The sequence below is a fragment of the Ranitomeya imitator genome, chromosome 8, assembly GCF_032444005.1.
Source record: "Ranitomeya imitator isolate aRanImi1 chromosome 8, aRanImi1.pri, whole genome shotgun sequence".
Classification (NCBI taxonomy): Eukaryota; Metazoa; Chordata; class Amphibia; order Anura; family Dendrobatidae; genus Ranitomeya; species Ranitomeya imitator.
Genome location: NC_091289.1, coordinates 161,913,571 through 161,934,597, shown reverse-complemented (window position 1 = coordinate 161,934,597; position 21,027 = coordinate 161,913,571). Strand labels below are relative to the sequence as shown.

General features: G+C 45.1%; 2 protein-coding genes across 7 annotated transcripts in view; one reads left to right on the top strand and one right to left on the bottom strand.

Annotated features, from left to right (window-relative positions):
* The first annotated feature begins 1,620 nt into the window (after positions 1 to 1,620).
* On the top strand, positions 1,621 to 7,312 carry LOC138648126 (uncharacterized abhydrolase domain-containing protein DDB_G0269086-like). Its single transcript, XM_069737631.1, has 3 exons — positions 1,621 to 1,726; positions 4,375 to 5,339; positions 7,217 to 7,312. Exons 1-3 carry the CDS (start codon positions 1,621 to 1,623, stop codon positions 7,310 to 7,312), a joined length of 1,167 nt encoding a protein of 388 aa, XP_069593732.1.
* A 1,493-nt stretch (positions 7,313 to 8,805) lies between these two features.
* The window catches only part of LOC138648197 (torsin-1A-interacting protein 1-like), an 85,795-nt gene continuing 73,573 nt past the window's right edge, over positions 8,806 to 21,027 (bottom strand). For 3 of the 6 annotated variants that reach the window (XM_069737710.1, XM_069737711.1, XM_069737712.1), the window contains exons 17-20: positions 16,282 to 16,320; positions 15,017 to 15,088; positions 14,873 to 14,908; positions 13,447 to 14,375 (exon numbers count right to left, since the gene is read on the bottom strand). In XM_069737710.1, coding sequence (XP_069593811.1) covers positions 13,582 to 14,375; positions 14,873 to 14,908; positions 15,017 to 15,088; positions 16,282 to 16,320 — 941 coding nt within the window. In that variant the 3' untranslated portion in view covers positions 13,447 to 13,581. Of the gene's footprint in view, positions 14,376 to 14,872; positions 14,909 to 15,016; positions 15,089 to 16,281; positions 16,321 to 21,027 lie in introns of all 6 variants that reach the window. The other 3 variants (XM_069737709.1, XM_069737713.1, XM_069737707.1) reach the window with 3 other exon arrangements.

The window sequence follows — 21,027 nt, the reverse complement described above, 5'->3', positions numbered from 1 at the left end:
TCACTCCTTTTTTTTTATTTTATCCATCTCCTACTGGTAAAACATGTGGTTCTTACTTTTATCTTTCAGCACAGAATGACTATGATGACTAGCGATTTTCTTTGTATCTGATATGTTTATATTGTTTTATTTTTTAAATCTTGTGTTTCGATAGAGTGAATTCTGTTATTTTCTATATTTTGAGTCCCGCACTTCTTTCATTATTGATCTTTGTTCTGTGTAGAACAAACAGAACAGCACAAGATCATCATTCTGTTTACCTGTCTTATTTCTTCTAGGTGGGACAAACAAACAGACTAGTTCTACAGACGTGTGAACAGAGCATATGCCTGAAACATGCGATGAGTTTCAAGCAATACAGAAGCAGTTGTGACTTTTCTAAAGCGACACCATGACTATTCCCCAACAGCTAAATGGGACACCCACCTCAGTTTTTTTTTTATTTTTTTTTTTTTTACTAAACACTATTGCTGGGATCTGTTTTAAGGAATGAAGTAAAACATATTTCAACATGAAAGATTTTTTTTTTTTTTACTGTGAAATGATTTTCTGACCCGTGAAATTGTAGCCAATGGATACTGGCTCTTTTAAAAAGCCGTTGATACTTAAGAAAAGTTCTAAATTCCCAATTATTGAACAGGAGGTTCCAAATGTTCTCATTTTAGAAAATTAATCCAGATGAAACAAGTGCTGCGCATCCCTGATCCAGCAATTCACAGTGGCAGAGGTCAGGGAATGAACTTCTGTGATGTTGACTGATGGGAGAGGAAGATGTAAACCTGAAATGATGAGTAAATGACAGCACGCCCCATTATACAGATGAGACTCATCCTGCCCAACATGAAAGGGACGTGAATAATCGCAGTAAAGACTCTAGTTACACCTCACAAGACAAAATCTTCAATATTGTTGCTGTGATGGAAACTGAAGCATTTAATAAAGGCTTTTTCTATCAGACTTCATTCTAAAAACTGAAGTCGGGAATCACAAGAAAAGACTAAAACTGGATGATGGCAGCGTCCATGAATAGTCAGTAATGTAATATATGGACAGTAGATGTGAGCATCTGTCAGACTACATTAAAGGGGCTGTCCACTACTAGGACAAGCCCTTCTCGGCATGAATGTTTATTCCTGTGAAAATAAAAACACTTATACTGACGTCCCATGCCAAAGCAGTTTCAGGGGTGTTGGCACCGACGGTCCTGAGGCTCACATGTGATTGTTATGACACATGAGCCCGGCGCCCAGTCACCGCCGACATCACTGTCACAGCTTTTATATGCATTAATAATAAAAAGTGAGTGGCGGCTGCATCTCTCATTCTTGATTACTTATATCTCCAAACGCAGGGACAGCAACGCCAGCGGTGATTGGGTGCAGGGCTGACGAGAGCCCCGGAAATGCCATTGCCAACACCGCCGGAACGGCACCGGCCTGGGAGGAATGTATGAGAGTTTTTATTTTCATGGGAACTACCATTCATGCAGAGAAGGGGTTGTCCTAGTAGGGGACAAATCCTTTAATGTAGTCTGACAGATGCTCACATCTACTGTGTCCATATATTGCTTTAAAAACTTTCTCCAATATTATTATTAAATTCCCCAGCCTTTCAGCCGTGATGTTGAGTGGTCACTATCCCAGAGACATTGACATTCAGAGGAAGCGAGAGATGCGGCTTTTCTCTTACTTCCCCCGGATGTCTAATTTCTCTGGGGAAGGGGAGAGTGAAGTGGCCGCTGAATGGCCACAATGACTGCCTGACAGAATGTAACAGGAGCCCTGGGAGGTGTTATTTTATTGGGGAGACACAGTGACTGAGAAGGGGTTGTCTGAATAGAGGGCAACCCTTTTAACAGAGAAACAAATGGTTCGCAATGTGAGGGGGCAAGTCCGTGCTGCAGCCATAAGATGCAAGATAGGGAAGAGATCAGTGCTGCATACAGCAGAAGACAGCGACCAGTAAGTATTCTAGTGAAGTCACTGTTCATACGGCATATTACTAGTAGTAAGTTAATTGTGAAAGAAAAACAAAACACACACTGGAAATAGACTTTAATAATATTACATTTTGAGAGGTTAAAGGGATGACAATGTAGGGACAAGGACCCGGATTCCAGTGATATGCTAATAGCTCAGCTGCTTGCTGTGGTTCTGATAAAAATCTGTATTTCAGCAGGAGATTGTCTGTAGAGGACTAGTTAACCTGCCGCCATGTAGTCCTCTATATTCATGAGCTCTGTATAACTCCGGCCCCACCACCAATTGGCAGCTTTCTGCCTCTGCACAGGGTACACAGAAAGCAGCCAATCAGAATCAGTGGTGTAGGTGGAGTAATACAGGGCTCAGTATTCAGGGAACTGCTAGATCTGCAGCAGAGAAAACGGATTTTTATCAAAACTGCATCAAGTAACTTAGTACATGACACACGACTGGAATCAGAGTCTTTGTGCTGTGGATTTAAAAGAAGTGCATGTCACTTTTTGTGCGGATCTGCAGCGTTTCTGCACCCCTCCATTACAGAAATCCGCAGTGGGAAAACGCAGAAAATCCGCATCAATTTCATGGCAAATCCACACAAAATCCACAGCTGCAGACTCTGCCAGGAGATACGGATTTTGTGCAGAAAATTCTGCACCCGCATTCCCTACATATGCACATAGCCTTAAGCAACTACCAACCTTGTGAATACCACAAAAAAAAAGTCACCTGGAAAAGTCTTTCGCACTACAGTCCACCATGGGACATACTGATGCTCAGATTTTATGCAGAGAACATAATGAGAAATGGCAGCACAAGCCGTGGCTCATGTCTCCTATATGTTCTGAGTTTAGGATGAAATCAAGACTGGACACAATGGATGTGTGTAGGGAGCATCAAGAACCCAGTTTACAAACTACAGAAAAGGTTCCTCACTCATTTTTTGTGGTGTGAAAAAAAAAAAAGTGTAATGGAGAAGAGGTAAGCTACTGATTCTTGCAGAGTCTGCGAGGTAAAGCCGGAGTCATACATCTAGACTTCACAGTCTGATCACAGATTGACCTCAGGTCTCCTGCCCCCGACAGTCTCATATACGCTTATCAGGCTGAGGAGTTCGGGTCAGGACACCCAGGGCCGCTCCCTACCTCAGTCTGCACTCAGAATCCAGCCTAAAGCCGAGTATTAACCCTTCTGATTGAATCAGTCTGACTCTCCTGCAGATCAATACACTGATTATGTGTTGCACCTGTGCATAACATTCTAAGGCAATTATCCCAACAGGTCATGTTTTCAGGATTTCCTTAGTATTGCACAGGTGATGGAATTATTGATTGTGCTGGTGATGCAATTATCACCTGTGCAATACTAAAGGCCCCTTCACATTTAGCGACGCTGCAGCGATACCGACAACGATCCGGATCGCTGCAGCGTCGCTGTTTGGTCGCTGGAGAGCTGTCACACAGACCGCTCTCCAGCGACCAACGATGCCGGTAACCAGGGTAAACATCGGGTAACTAAGCGCAGGGCCGCGCTTAGTAACCCGATGTTTACCCTGGTTACCATGCTAAAAGTAAAAAAAAACAAACACTAGATACTTACCTACAGCCGTCTGTCCTCCAGCGCTGCGCTCTGCTTCTCTGCACTCCTCCTGTACTGTCCTGTGAGCCGGAAAGCAGAGCGGTGACGTCACCGCTCTGCTTTCTGGCTCACAGACAGTACAGGAGGAGTGCAGAGCACAGCGCTGGAGGACAGACAGCGGTAGGTAAGTATCTAGTGTTTGTTTTTTTTTACTTTTAGCATGGTAACCAGGGTAAACATCGGGTTACTAAGCGCGGCCCTGCGCTTAGTTACCCGATGTTTACCCTGGTTACCAGTGAAGACATCGCTGGATCGGTGTCACACACGCCGATCCAGCGATGTCTTCAGGGAGTCCAGCGACGAAATAAAGTTCTGGACTTTATTCAGCGACCAACGATCTCCCAGCAGGGGCCTGATCGTTGGTCGCTGTCACACAACGATTTCATTAACGATATCGTTGCTACGTCACAAATAGCAACGATATCGTTAACAATATCGTTATGTGTGAAGGTACCTTTAGGAAATCCTGCAAACATGATCTGCTGGTGGCTCTTGAGGACCGGAGTTGGGGAACACTGTCCTAAGGCATGCAAAAAAAGAAAAAATGTCCACATTACCAAGGGGGGGGGGGGGGGGGGGGGGGGGGGGGGGGGGGGGGAACAAAAAACATGAAAGACGTCCAGTTGTACAAAAAAAAAAAAAAAAAAGGTTTTACACCTACAGCTTCTATGCATCCATATGTGTCTCCATGGGGACAGATTACAAACAAAACACTGTAGTCTGATTTTGCAGCCATGACCAAAGCTGGTGTATGTAGAGCAGAGCAGCCACCAGGTGCAGCACAACCAGAGGCACCAAGCATGCAAGGAGAATCACAGTGCAAAGAGAATAGCAAAACAACCTGAGCCACAGAACAGGCAGAGCCACAGAGCAGAGAAACCAGAGGCGCAGCACAACCAGAGGCGCCAAGCATGCAAGGAGAATCACAGTGCAAAAAGAATAGCAGCACAGCCTGAGCCGCAGAACAGGCAGAGCCGCAGTGCAGAGAAACCAGAGGCGCTAAGAAAGCACAAGCGCAGGCAGAATCGCAGAATAGCAGCGCAGGCAGAGGCAGCACAAGCAGGGGCAGCGCAGTCAGAGGCAGCACAAGCAGGGGCAGCGCAGGCAGAGGCAGCACAAGCAGCGCAGGCAGAGGCAGCACAAGCAGCGCAGGCAGAGGCAGCACAAGCAGCGCAGGCAGAGGCAGCACAAGCAGCGCAGGCAGAGGCAGCACAAGCAGCGCAGGCAGAGGCAGCACAAGCAGCGCAGGCAGAGGCAGCACAAGCAGCGCAGGCAGAGGCAGCACAAGCAGCGCAGGCAGAGGCAGCACAAGCAGCGGCAGCGCAGGCAGAGGCAGCACAAGCAGGGGCAGCGCAGGCAGAGGCAGCACAAGCAGCGGCAGCGCAGGCAGAGGCAGCACAAGCAGAGGCAGCGCAGGCAGAGGCAGCACAAGCAGAGGCAGCGCAGGCAGAGGCAGGGCAGGCAGAGGCAGCACAAGCAGAGGCAGCGCAGGCAGAGGCAGCACAAGCAGAGGCAGCGCAGGCAGAGGCAGCACAAGCAGAGGCAGCGCAGTCAGAGGCAGCACAAGCAGAGGCAGCGCAGGCAGAGGAAGCACAAGCAGAGGCAGAGGCAGCACAAGCAGAGGCAGTGCAGGCAGAGGCAGCACAAGCAGAGGCAGTGCAGGCAGAGGCAGCACAAGCAGAGGCAGCGCAGGCAGAGGAAGCACAAGCAGAGGCAGTGCAGGTAGAGGCAGCACAAGCAGAGGCAGTGCAGGCAGAGGCAGCACAAGCGGCCCCTGTAGTCAGTACTGGCCGTCACCTGATGGAGGAGCCGGGAGCGGTCGCGCAGACAGGCCGCTGCCATACGGCTGGCAGTGAGGAGGACGCCTGCAGCCCGGAGCTCACACTCCCCCAACTCCATGACAACCATAACAGGCAGCCCGCATACAGGGGATGGCAGGCTGGTACTTATAGTCCCACAGCAGAACGCCACACATAGGTGACATCCCAGCAGGGAGGCCCCGGACAGAGGCCTCAGAGCAGCCGGCACACACCCAGCCCTCGCCGGACACACACTGACCTCCGCCCCGGCCACAGACGATTCGGTTCTTCAGCTCTTCCAGTTCTCTTCTGCTCCTGGTAACCACACTACTTCCGCTTCCGGGGTCACGTCCCGCGCTCCCATTGGTCGGCTGTGAGGGGAGGCTAGTGCGCAGTTACAACCGACATTCCGAGAGCGGCCTTGCGGGCGGGAGCGGGAGAGTCTCGCGAGAAGGCGGAAAGCTCGTGCAGGTCGCCATGGTGGTTGGGGCAGCGCGCACAGCGGAGAGCATCCCGGGTACCGTACAAACGCGGGAGGCGCAGCAGAACAGCGGACCTTACCAGCTGCCGCCGCTAGGGGGAGACAACTCACAAGAAAGTGGCAAATGACACAATTCACACCACTGGTCCGAGGGAAAGAAGCGTTATATGGAGGGGACACCACAATGATGAGGCATGTCCGCATACAGCAGTGACACCCATGCCAATGTAGGGACGACCACAAACATAAGCTGTGCCCCTGAGTAGCCGGGTATAATTACATGGGCCGATATCACTAAACATACTGTGTAATATGACATCTCTGTATGTGGAGGAGCCGGACATCCTGTGAGGAGACTTATGGGAAACTAAATATGCAAATTACCCGTGAGCGAGGGAGACACCGTAAACACTAGCGCCACCTATTGGAAGCAGCGATCCTACAGGCCGCCGCCGCCATCCAGTACCATCCACATGCACGCTCGGCGGATATGAGCATGCACGAATAAATGGCGCTATAACAATAAATAATAATAATAACGTACGACCGAGTCTCACATACACAATTCTGCTCCATCTCCCTATAACACCCGTATGATCGCATATACAGACGTGGACCGAGTTGTTGATATTCGTCAATTCAAATAAAACCCCGCAATGGTCACGGAAATAACCGGAAACTGACAAAAGTCATTTTTCTTGTATATTTATTGAATATGAATAAAAATCAGACATTGCTTTTAAATTGTGTTTCAAAACCTAATGAAAAACATCCTGGACATGAACGATGAGACCTTTAAATTACAGCAGTTATATGAAGCAAACATTTATTTTATTCCTAAATGCCATCTATGTAATGTAATAATATAATCGCTCTTCTAATATACATTATTACAAATTCCCTACTATTCTGTGACTGCTCTGTCACTCGTAGGGGCCAGGCAGGTCTCCGCTTGCCAGTTTTCTCCTTACAATGTGCAGTGACAGTGCGCTCTGTTGGCAGCTCGTCACTTCCCATTAGAGCTGGAGAGAGCGCACTGTCACTCTGCATTTTGCACAGTGAATAAGGAAGGATAGACGCAGCCCAACGGGCGTATAATATTCTTTGTTTAGGTAAGTCCACACCAGACATATGTAATAAAACTTTTATGTTAAAAGTTGCCTTATCATCTACATGTTTAAGATCCTTATAGCTCATGATTAAGCGTTCCATAGGATCCTGAGACGAATAGATGCTAATGCAACTTACGTTACACAACCTTATGAGGCAATCGCTGCAAACGATTTCTGTGACTCTCAGACTTCTGCACCCGTCTGCAGGTATTTTGGCAGAATCCTTATGAGCAAACTGCTCCTTCCGTCTCCGGAGTCTTCTCCAGACTGCAGGTTTCTGCTCAATCCACAAGTTTAGGTTGAACTCATAGAAGCCACTACAGAATAGTTCAAAGCTTTGCTCTTTGTTTTTTTCTGGATGTTTTCAGCTGTGTGTTTTGGGACATTATCCTGTTGGAGGACCCATGTTCCTGTGACTCAGACCAAGCTTTCAGACACTGGGCAGCACATTTGTCTCCACAATGTCTTGAAAGTCTTGAGATGTAATTGTACCCTGCACAGAATCCAGACACCCTGTGCCAACACAACAAAGCAGCCGCCACCCCCCCCCCCCCCCCCCCCAAAAAAAAAAAAAAAATCGAGCCTCCTTCATGTTTTAGTGTAGGTATGTTTTCTTTGTATGCTTCATTTTTGCGTCAGTTTTTACCTCCTCTCTTCAAATGGCATTCTTCCATAAGCTTTGTGGCTTCTCAATATACACTTTGGCATTTTCCTGTCTCGCTTAAAGGGAATCTGTCCCCCCCTTTACTGGACGTATATGACCTATTAATATGGGCATACAGGTAATAGAAATGTTACACTAGTCCTACCTGTATGCCTTATATTAATGGTCCTGATGTTGGGAAATGTTATATTCCTTTCTGTATGCTAATCATTTCTTCCAGGCTCCAGGGCATGCGGTGTCTGGAAGAAATCCCTGCCTCCTGTCTTCATTGTAATACTACCCTCCTCCTATGCACAGGAAGATTAAGCTGTTTGGAGATGGTCTTATAGCTTTTACCTTTATAGTGGTTGTCCAATACTCAGACAACCCCGTCTCAATCAGCATGTTTGTACCAGTAAAAATACTTCTACTCCCCTCCGCCGCTCCAGCAGTGGCAGCACAGGCTCTCGAGGGGCTTCCGTGACTTTGGGTGCCCAGGACATCAAGAGGAAGTTAAATGTGTGGCTGGCCGCTCACTTCCTCTTGATGTTCGAAATGTCTAAAAAGAGCACCGGAGGGGAGTAGAAGTTTTTACTGGTGCAAACATGCTGATTGAAACGGGCTGTGAGTAGTAGACAACCCCTTTAACATGTATGTCTATAATAATCATTCTAATCTCACGAGACAACCCTCTCCTTAGCTTTCTTTGGTCCATGGCCAGTGTGGTACACACCAGGATAACAAACAGCACAGTGACTACTTTTCGAACTTGGAATAGGCAGACTGACTGATTACAAGTCTGTAGACACCTGTGAAGTTAATTACAAAACACTGTAATTTATTATGTCCCCGAGGTCAAATTATTTTGAATTTTTTCTTGGGTTACCGCCATTTTTGTCCAGGCCATTTCATTATTTTTCTTTCCTGTTAAGTGACAATTCAAAAGTCTGATTATCATTAGTTGACATTCCGTAAATGTAAACAGAAAATTACTTGTCAGTCTCCCGTTATTTCAGTGACCATTGTGGGTTTTTCATGCTTTAACAGTAGGGCATTAACAAATTTTATCCATGTCTGTATAGTATAGCCACCTACTTGGTATAAATAGTAGCGCTCATCAATGTATTTAATAAAAAGTATTTTTTAAAAAGAATACATTCGATTTGGATTATTTTTATTATTTAAAAATATTTCTCATTGTACAAAAGTAAGCAACAATCTAAATCTGCGCACACAGGTACAATATACAAAGTCTCAGTAGAAAAAAACAAATTGTAGACAAACATTATAAAAAATAAAACCTATACTTGGTCATCTATGAGCAATCTTCAAACAAAGTTTTAAGAAGCAATCCCACCGCAATCAAATAGTATCTAAAATTAAAGCATTAAAACAAATTAATGACATAATGAAATACGCAAAGTAGAATTTTAATGTTTCAGCAAAAGCATAAAACACATCACACGCGGGGCAATGAAAGATTAGAACAGATTGTGAATTACATCTGTGGCCGATGAACACGTTGTATGTGGGTTAATTATTGGTGATGAGCAAACTGGATTGGATAAGGTGTAATCCGAGGGTCATCGGCGTGGTCGAATAATATGTTCGAGTCCCCGCGGCTGCATGTCTCGGGGCTGCTCGACAGCCGGGATTGCCGAAAAAAAAAAAACAGGAAATCCCGGCATGTGTTGCGGCTGTCAGATAGTCGTGAGACATGCAGCAGCGAGGACTGGAACACATTATTTGAGCACACCGAAGACACTATTAGCACCTGAGCATGCTCAGATAACACCTTATCCGAGCACGCTCGCTCATCACTCTTAATTATATTTATTCCTGCAGCCACAGATGCAAAAAATTTAAAAACCTTTACTTATTACATAAGCAGAGTACGAAGGTCATTTGATCTTCAAAGAAGCAAAAAAAAAAAAAAAAAAAAAAATCACAAAATAATTTACACGCTCTCACCTCTTCTATGTGTTGTCTGCCGATTGCCCTCACAATCTCTGCAGAGCAACAGTAAGAATGATTGGTCAAAGCTGCATCTTTAGGCTGCATTCACGGGGTGTATTTTTTTTTTTTTTTTTTGCAGTGGTTTTCCAAAGTCATAACAAAACTACAGCACAAAAAAAAAGAATATTTATATGTGAACTTACCTAAATAACTGCGACCCAACGCAGTCCAAAAAAGTCAAGCCCTCTAAAAACACTCAATAATATATTATAAACTAAAAAAAAGAAAAATGGTGCCAAATGCTGCTCCTAAAGCCATTAAATTCTGCAAAAACTTCAACAGGTATGTACAAATAATATAAGAAGCAGTTGTAAATGCCGCAGATTCTTACCCCCTGTCCAGGATAAGAACCCTTGCTGACTGCGGCATAGTCCCACTCATACCGATCAAGATGGGGGCCATCACTTCCATACCTGGCCCTTAGCACATGGGCAGGCAATACTTTCCCTGGTTGTGCAGAAGTGGATGGAGATGAGGAAGCAGTCAGATGATTGCCCACCTTGATTGCTACCTATATGACTCCGCTGCTCTCCAGTGTTTACACCGCCAGTTCGATGGGTTTTAAGAGGCAGCGCAAGGTCAAAAATGTATAATTGCTTAGATCAGTACAGAACAATTTAGGGCATTTTTAGAAATTTGACTAGAAAGTGACCAATCCCTTTTTAGTTCCTCATGTCTGTTGGGCAGCCCAATTATAAGAAGCACATTTCTATGCCCTCAAGATTTGTAAACCTGGTCTCAATCAATCAGTGAAAAACAAACAAACCTTTTTGGGTTATAAAAAAAAAGCAAAATAAAAATAATAAATGCCTTTACAGTTGTGGCCAAAAGTATTGACACCCCTGCAATTCTGTGAGATAATACTCAGTTTCTTCCTGAAAATGATTGCAAACACAAATTATTTGGTATTATCTTCATTTAATTTGTCTTAAATGAAAAAACACAAAAGAGAATGAAGCAAAAAGCAAAACATTGATCATTTCACACACAACTCCAAAAATGGGCCAGACAAAAGTATTGGCACCCTCAGCCTAATACTTGGTTGCACAACCTTCAGCCAAAATAACTGCGATCAACCGCTTCCGGTAACCATCAATGAGTTTCTTACAATGCTCTGCTGGAATTTTAGACCATTCTTCTTTGGCAAACTGCTCCAGGTCCCTGATATTTGAAGGGTGCCTTCTCCAAACTGCCATTTTTAGATCTCTCCACAGGTGTTCTATGGGATTCAGGTCTGGACTCATTGCTGGCCACCTTAGAAGTCTCCAGTGCTTTCTCTCAAACCATTTTTTAGTGCTTTTTGAAGTGTGTTTTGGGTCATTGTCCTGCTGGAAGACCCATGACCTCTGAGGGAGACCCAGCTTTCTCACACTGGGCCCTACATTATGCTGCAACATTTGTTGGTAGTCTTCAGACTTCATAATGCCATGCACACGGTCAAGCAGTCCAGTGCCAGAGGCAGCAAAGCAACCCCAAAACATCAGGGAGCCTCCGTCATGTTTGACTGTAGGGACCGTGTTCTTTTCTTTGAATGCCTCTTTTTTTCTCCTGTAAACTATGTTGATGCCTTTGCCCAAAAAGCTCTACTTTTGTCTCATCTGACCAGAAAACATTCTTCCAAAACGTTTTAGGCTTTTTCAGGTAAGTTTTGGCAAACTCCAGCCTGGGTTTTTTATGTCTCGGGGTAAGAAGTGGGGTCTTCCTGAGTCTCCTACCATACAGTCCCTTTTCATTCTGACACTGACGGATAGTACGGGTTGACACTGTTGTACCCTCGGACTGCAGGACAGCTTGAACTTGTTTGGATGTTAATCGAGGTTCTTTATCCAACATCCGCACAATCTTGCGTTGAAATCTCTTGTCAATTTCTCTTTTCCGTCCACATCTAGGGAGGTTAGCCACAGTGTCATGGGCTTTAAACTTCTAGATGACACTGCGCACGGTAGACACAGGAACATTCAGGTCTTTGGAGATGGACTTGTAGCCTTGAGATTGCTCATGCTTCCTCACAATTTGGTTTCTCAAGTCCTCAGACAGTTCTTTGGTCTTCTTTCTTTTCTCCATGCTCAATGTGGTACACACAAGGACACAGGACAGAGGTTGAGTCAACTTTAATCCATGTCAACTGGCTGCAAGTGTGATTTAGTTATTGCCAACACCTGTTAGGTGCCACAGGTAAGTTACAGGTACTGTTAATTACACAAATTAGAGAAGCATCACATGATTTTTCGAACAGTGACAATACTTTTGTCCACCCCTTTTTTATGTTTGGTGTGGAATTATATCCAATTTGGCTTTAGGACAATTCTTTTTGTGTTTTTTCATTTAAGACAAATTAAATGAAGACAATAATAACAAAGAATTTGTGATTGCTATCATTTTCAGGAAGAAACTAACTATTATCTGACAGAATTGCAGGGGTGTCAATACTTTTGGCCACAACTGTATATACATTATTAGATGTTGGTTGACCGCTCTCACTTGTGACTCCGCCGTACTTAGGAACGGAAGTCAAATCTGATGAAAGTAGATAAATGCCGCATATTATCTGTGATCTGTACGTGCCACCGGACAATCCTGTTCTCTGTAGAGGTAGATTTACAATTTTTGCTCTGTACATAGATTTCGGGAAGCGTCTCACATTAGCTATTAGCAGGACGCAGTAGCCTAAAGTGGCCATTAGCTCCTCGTACGATCACCAGTAATAAGAAACGCATAAGACAAGGATCCATGGACGTCATACGCCCTCCATTGTATTTCCAGAACAGATCTCCAAATCTGTTATATGGACCTAGACAGAAAAGACAAATCTCTGGCTGTCGCCTATCCCTGGGGAACGTGCTGTATACATTTACACACCAAATGTATGTTAGCCGGCAACTAGGCAGCCAGAATTTTATCAAACGAGGGCCATGTCCACATCTGCTATTTTTTTTTATTTTAACTTAATTATTTTAATTTAATACATATAAAATGAAAAGTGAAACCATTTTTCAATACAGGTTCCGTCCTGTCACTTCTCCAGCTCCAGTGCAGACTGTGCGTCTTTTTACGACCCAGGATAGAGTTATACGTGGTGTATTTGCTGCTGCTATTTCCATAGGATCTGCAGCACAATATGCACCTTTCATGCGGATATTGCAGCACATGAATCAGTTTCCACTCATTGCTAAGATTTGTTGGGATCTCATCTGCTTATCTGGTACTTTAGTACTTTGTGGATTTTCTGCCTGCAAATCTGAGTGGAAAAAACACACCAAATACACAACGTGTGACGCTACGCTACAGGGGTTTTCTGAGCTGAGTAAAAAGCTGCACACAGGCAACAATATAGCTAAAATCCAGAATATATGTTACCCATGTCATCCCAGCACTATGTTCACAAACAAGGGCTGTAGCCATCCTGGCCTGTATACCTTGCCTGCTTGGCTGCAGCTGATCACTGGCCTCAGCAGTATATGGCACAAGACAGCTGACGCCAGTGATTGGATGCAGCAGTCATATTGTGTGGATCGGCGAGGATGAAATAGGCTAGCATACATTATTTACACAAGTAAAGAAAAACAGGAGTATCCACCTTCATTGTAGACAAGTACATTTTGCTTTAATTTGCTGACATCAGCATCTGTCCAGAGGGTCGGGAAAACGTTTTAAAGTCCTCATTTGAGATGTGTGATTGAAGGGATTCCAATTTTTTTTTAAATGGCGTTGTCATTTGAATGCTGGTGATCTCCAGAAACACCAATATTTCCTTTACCTCATATACATATAGTACGATGAAGCTAAGCATGTCCGTTTCCACCATTTACAACCTAAATCTGATGGGTTTTCTTTTTTATCCACAGGACACAAGTGGACGCCAACGGCGGCAGGACATCAATTGCTGCACCCATCACCTCGCTTACTCGATGCTTTAGTTCTGTTTCTTTGCGCATTTCGCCATGATATTTTTTTCAGGGAAGACGGGAAGGACTACATGGGATATGCGGCTCCAGACTCCGCTAAACTTGTCCTCGTCCATCCCGTCATGAGAGGCCTTGGCATTTAAGTCAATTAATTTTTGGGTTAAAAACGATCTCACCTTCTCTTCCAGATTCATAAATGAAATGTCCTTTTCCAGGGTTGCATCACCCAAAAGCACCGTGAGCAGCAGCGCCACATTCTTGAACATCGCCGATTCGTGGTCACAATATTTGTAGAGGATCAGCAGGGACCCGGCGGGCAGTAGCTCCAGACGATGCAGGACCGCTGCCCGGGATGTGCTTTGGAAACCTGCACTGAGATCATCATCGATGTGTTCTTTAACCTCTTGACTAGTTCCAGATGCATAGTCGGATCCAGAGATCACCGTGTAGCCACCACCAAGGGAGGAGGAATAGACATCTGCAAGCTGAGTGCCAAGGCAGCGCAGCGTTTCTTCTGCATCCCGGGCACCCGCGAGGAGGATTATAGCCGGCTCGGTGTTCTCCTTCCAGCTTTGGCGTTCCAGAATGATCCTACTTCTTCTCCACATCTCCTCAGACTGGTTGGAGAAATTGCTGGAGAGCATCGCAAACTGATTCTTGAGATCCATCTTGTCTTGTGGTTCGCTTATCAACTTCATCTGACTGGCAATCTTCTGGAATGACTCTGGTAGGAGGTAAAAGACAGCAGCAGAGCCGACGAGCAGGATGAGGAGGGCCAGGAGTGAGAATTTCATGCATCTTCCTGAAGGAAAAAAAAAGAACAAGCTAAGACATCTGGTGCGGATTGAAACGAGTTGCCTGATTCCTATTCTATTTTTATGGCTATCAAGTGGGATCCCAAAACATTATTACAGACGCTCATTAAGATAAAAACTTTGCCTCAATATTTACCTTGAGAGCAAATATTATTAGCGTAAAACCCTCGATATCGACCCGTACATGTGTGATCTCTCTACGTACAGACGCATAACAAAGGTCCAGATTAATCTCGCTGCAATGGGACCAGAGGGGGTGTCGGATAATCAGTGACCATAGGAAAGTGCATATGGCCAATTTGGAAGGGTTATCATAACGCTAAAAGAAAGCTTTAACATCAGATCTGCCTTTTTTTAATGGGATCTCCCAGGGATCTTTCTGTACACATTACATTCTAGTCCTATATGCCATATTAGAGATGAAAAACAGTCAGTCAGTCATCAGTGTACTATCTCTGTGTATACACATTATACACATACATACCAGAAAAACAGATGAACGGCCTGGTGGGAGCAAATACTGTAAAAAGAAACACAGAACTTAGAACACATAATATCTAATATCTATGGACTATGGATAACACACGAGATCTACATATATCATATACACAGACCAGTGGGACCTTACCTTCCTTCCCATCACTTTTTGATGGATAGTGGTTTATCTTATTGCCTTCAACATGTCTGGGATAAAAGGTATCTGAGAAACAAACAGAAATGATAGAGGATGTAGGGGACAATAAAGTAACCTTCCTATAAGCTACTAGATGAAGGGGCTTTATGGGACTTTGGTATTAATGGCCTGTTCTAAGGATATGGGAGGTCTGATTCCAGGAGAGGCCATAATTAAAGAGGCCAAGGTCATTACGTTTTTACTCATTAAAGGGAACCTGTCACCCTGAAAATCGCGGGTGAGGTGAGCCCACCGGCATCAGGGGCTTATCTGCAGCATTCTGTAATGCTGTAGATAAGCCCCCGATGTTACCTGAAAAAGGAGAAAAAGACGTTATATTATACTCACCCAGGGGCGGTCCCGCTGCTGGTCAGGTCGGATGGGCGTCTCCGGTCCGCTGCGGCGCCTCCCATCTTCATTACAAGACGTCCTCTTCTGATCTTCAGCCACGGCTCCGGCGCAGGCGTACTTTGTCTGCCCTGTTGAGGGCAGAGGATAGTACTGCAGTGCGCAGGAGCCGGAAAGGTCAGAGGCCCGGCGCCTGCGCACTGCAGTACTTTGCCCTCAACAGGGCAGAGCAAAGTACGCCTGCGCCGGAGCCGTGGCTGAAGATCAGAAGAGGACGTCTTGTAATGAAGATGGGAGGTGCCGGAGCGGACCAGAGACACCCATCTGACCTGACCAGCAGCCGGACCGCCCCTGGGTGAGTATAATATAACGTCTTTTTTTCCTCTTTCAGGTAACATCGGGGGCTTATCTACAGCATTACAGAATGCTGCAGATAAGCCCCTGATGCCAGTGGACTTACCTCACCCGCGATTTTCGGGGTGACAGGTTCCCTTTAAATGTGTATAGATGCATGTAACGTAGTGTGAGCAGATTAATGTACTCGCCTATTGCTGCCCTCGCCGGCGTTCAGCGCGGTTCTGCTACGCTACTCAGTGACGTCACCGCACTGCAGACTCTCCAGGTCACGCTGCGCCCCACGTGACCCAGAAGTGGCCTTATAAAGAGGCGTTATAACAAGTGATGTCACTGAGAAGCAGAAAAGCACCACGCTGGACTGCGGAGAACACAATGATGAGTATATTACCCCACTCACTACATTACATGCATGTACACACACATTGCATAAAATACGTAATGGCAGAGCTTCTTTCATCTCATAAACCCTGATGCACATTAATTACACACAGAAACGCGTCGTCCTCTCCATCTACCTTTTTGCGGTTGATAACCAATTCTCTTTTCTTCTTCATCTATGATGTGAAAGACAACAATGTGTTTATTATATACACAATACTCACAGATTTAGTGTATTGTTTTGTCAGTAAACGTTGATACATTATTAAAGGGGTTGTCCAGAATTAGACTGTCAGTCTCCAGGAGACAGCAGCAAAGCCTCCGAGTGCACGTCCACAGGCTCCTGCCCCGTCAGCCTTCTTACAGGTGATCAATTTATGGTACTATAGTGATTGCACTATATGTCATTTACTAATTAAAGATAATTAACCCCTTTACGCCCCCAAGCCTGTTTCCACCTTCGTGACCAGGCCAAATTTTACAACTCTGACCACTGTCTCTGAGGTTATAACTCTGGGACGCTTCAACGTATCCCACGGATTCTGAGAATGTTTTTTTGTGACATATTGTACTTCATGTCAGTGGTAAAATTTCTCCGATATAACTTGCGTTTTTTTGTGAAACAATTTTGAAATTTGGCGACAATTTTGAAAGTTTTAAGTTTTGTGCCCTTAAATCAGAGTCATGTCACACAAAACAGTTAATAAATAACATTTCCCACATGTCTACTTTACATCAGCACTATTTTTTAAACAATTTTTTTTGTTAGGAAGTTATAAGGGTTGACCAGAGATTTCTCATCCAACAAAAAATAAAAAATATCACATTTTCCACAAATATCTATATTTTTTTTTAGCCCTAATTTTTTTTTTTTTACAAGGGTAACAGGAGAAATTGCACCATATATTTAGCTGTGTAATTTCTCCTAAGTACGCCGATACCCCATATGTGGTCGAAAACTACTTTTGAGGCACAGTGCAAAGCTCAGAAGTGCCATATTGAAGTTCAGGTTTTGCTTCTATGGTTTGAGTGCATGAGGTGCCAGACCAGCAGTGCCCCCCCATAAGTGACCACATTTTACAAACTACACCTGTCAATGAATTTATCTAGGGATGCGGTGATCATATTGACCCCACAGGGGTGTCACAGAATTTGATACTATTGGGAAGATTTTAGCCACAGATTTTACATTTTCATAAGGAGAAATGGGTAAAAATGTCACCAAAATTTGTCCCACAATTTCTGCTGAATGTAGAAAATGGTAGTTACCTGCCGATAACGGTATTTCTCTGATCCCATGATGGCACCACGGAGAGAGGGGTCCGCCCCCAGGGACAGGAAACCTACAGATGAAAAAGGGCGTACCTCTCTCCCACATCAGTTGGATTACAGAGCCTTATACAGAACTTCAGCTGCAACTCAATACTTGCACAAATTAAACTTAACCTATTTAACTTAACAGAGGCACCGTGACTAAAATTAATTACTAGTACATTATCAAGTGCACACCTGTGTGTGAAAAGGGAGGGAATATACGGGTGCCATCATGGGATCAGAGAAATACCGTTATCGGCAGGTAACTACCATTTTCTCTATCCCCATGATGGCACCACGGAGAGATTTGAATAGATAGAGCTATTAGGGAGGGACCACTGCCTCTAGAACCCTTCGTCCAAAGGTAGGATCAGAGGAGGTCAAGTCTAAGCGGTAATGCTTGAAAAATGTAGACTGGGAAGACCAAGTGGCCGCTCTACATATCTGTTGTATTGAAGCGCCAGCTCTCTCCGCCCAGGATGATGCCACTGCTCTGGTCGAATGAGCTTTTATGTTCTCTGGGATGGCTGTCCCACAGGATGAGTAGGATAGGGCGATAGCGTCTCTTATCCATCTTGCTAACGTGGCTTTCGATGCTTTTTGTCCTTTGCGTGGACCCTGGAAGCAGACAAACAGAGCTCTATCCTTCCTGCACTCCCTAGTGGCTGATAGATATTGGACCAGACATCTTTTTACGTCTAGGGTATGCAATGTTTTTTCCCCCTCATTTTTAGGGTTGGGACAAAAGGAGGGTAAAGAAATTTCTTGCGTTCTGTGAAACTGTGACGCTATTTTAGGGAGATAAGCCGGGTCAGTTTTTAGAATGACTCTGTCATCAAGTATCTGAGTAAAGGGCGGGCATGAAGATAACGCTTGTATATCGCTGACACGACGAGCTGAGGTTAGGGCCACTAGGAGTGTGGTTTTTAGAGATAAGATCTTTAAAGGAATTTCTGTCAGGGGCTCAAAGGGAGGTTTGGTTAGAGCGTTTAGTACGAGGTTTAGATCCCATGGGGGAGAGTTGTGGAGGGGAATGGGTCTGGACCTAGATGAGGCTTTAATAAATCGCATGACCCAACGATTTCTGGCCAGATCATAATTATACAGTGCTGCCAAGGCTGCTACCTGAACCTTTAAAGTGCTTGTAGCCAAACCTCTTTCCAGACCTTTCTGTAAAAATTCAAGGACTTTCCCTATAGGAATTTCCCCAGACGGGTCTGCCCCTGATACTGACATGAATTTTTTCCACACTTTCCCATATATTCTAGTGGTTACGGGTTTTCTACTCTGTAATAGAGTGGACACCAAGTTAGGAGAGAACCCTTTGTCCCTTAGCAACCTCCTTTCAAAAGCCACGCTGTCATGTGTAAATTTTTTACATTGGGGTGAAATACTGGACCCTGGGACAGAAGTTTCGGCGTGTCTGGTAGAACCCATGGACTTGATATGGACATTTTTCTTAGCCAAGAAAACCATATTCTGCGGGGCCAGAATGGCGCTATTAGTATCACTGTAGTCCCCTCCTCCCGAATTTTCCTCAGCACTAAGGGGATGAGTGACATTGGAGTGAACGCATAGGCAAGATGATAGTTCCAAGGAATTGTTAGCGCGTCTAGAGCTACAGGGTTCCCCCGGGGATCGATTGAGCAGAATGTTTTTACTTTGCGGTTTTGACTGTTCGCGAATAGGTCTATTACTGGTAGGCCCCAGAGATTCACGATTTGATCGAAGACCGATTGGTTTAGCTCCCACTCTCCCTGCTTTAAGCATGTTCTGCTCAGGAAGTCTGCAGTTTGGTTTTCGGAGCCTTTTAAGTGGAGAGCTGTCAAGGACTTTAGACTGTGTTCCGCTATGTGGAAGATGGATTGGGTTACCTCCATCAGAGCTCGACACCTGGTTCCCCCTTGGTGGTTTAGATATGCAACCACTACCTGGTTGTCCGAAAAGACTTTTACATGATGACCGTGAAGGAGATATAGGAAGTGTGTTAGGGCCAGTTTTACCGCTAGCAGTTCTTTCATGTTGGAAGAGTCTAGCTCTTGACTTTTGTTCCAACTCCCCTGTGCCACTTGATCTCCTATATGTGCTCCCCAGCCCCAGGGGCTTGCATCCGTCGTTAGAATCTTCTCCGTCGGTAGCGCCCAAGGAACCCCTTTGGTTAGATTCCCTGGGTCTGCCCACCATGCTAGGGAGTGTATCGTGTTTGGAGAAATACCTAACTGCCCGTCTAAATTTCCGTGCAGAGATATGCCTAAATTTAAAGTCTCCCATTGTAGATCCCGGGAATGAAGTTGTGCCCACTGAACTGCCGGAATGCAGGCAGTCATAGAGCCCAGGAGGGACATTGCTCTCCTCAGAGTGGTGACTGGGGATACCGTCAGCTGTAACACTGCCTGTGTCATTTTTTGTACCTTCTCCTGAGGAAGATAGCATGTCTGCGTGATCGAGTCTAGGACTATCCCCAAATACTCCTGCACCCGGGATGGAACCATTTTGGACTTGGGTATGTTTAGCAGCCACCCTAGACTCGACAGAGAAGCAATGACCAGATTCAACTGTTGTTCGCAGTGTTGAAATGAGTTCCCTACCACGAGGAGGTCGTCCAGATAGGGAACTATCAGGATATTCTGTTCCCGTATGTGGGCCATTACCTCTGACATTATTTTCGTGAATACCCGAGGAGCGATAGCTATCCCGAAGGGGAGAGCCCGGAATTGGAAGTGTTTTACTTCCCCCTGGATATTCACTGCCAGTCTGAGATATTTTTGGTAATCTCTGTGGATGGGCACATGGTAATATGCGTCTCGTAAATCTAGAACAGTCATGAAACACAAAGGAAAGAGTATTCTCACGCAACATTTTATTGTCTCCATTTTGAAATGTTGTATCTCCAGGAAACTGTTTAGTTTTTTGAGATTTATGATCGTTCTGTATGATTGTTTTTGAGGCGTTACCATGAAGGAGTTGCCGGGAGGAACACGAAATTTGAATTTGAGGCCTTCTCGTATAATACCTAGAATCCAAGGACTGTTTAAAATTCTTTCCCAGGCTGGAAGAAACTCGGCTAGTCTCCCTCCGACCCGGGGAGTACCTTCATTGGGATTTTTTATTATCTGGAGGGGGGGGTTTGTTGAACAAGAAGCCCCTGTGTTTTTGTTTCTTCTGTCTTCCCAACCGTCTTTATTTCCTTTTGGAGGTCTTCTGCGCATGAACTTTCTGTTCCGAAAGGAGCGCCTATATGACTGGTTGGGGAACCCGGGAAAAGATTTCTTTTTATCTCCTGCTTTGTCGAGGATGTCGTCCAACGTTGACCCAAACAGGAATTCACCTTCGCAAGGTATTGAGCAAAGCTTGGTCTTTGTCTGCAGGTCCCCCGGCCAGCACTTTAGCCACAGGGCGCGTCTTGCGGCGTTTGAGAAAGAAGCCGACCTGGCTGATAATCTTGCTGAGTCCACCGAAGCGTCCGCCAGAAAAGCTGCTGCCCCTTTCATCATGGACACTGACTTTTGTATTGTCTCTCTTGGGACTTTCTCTTTTAGTTGCGAATCCAAATGCTCAAGCCATACCAT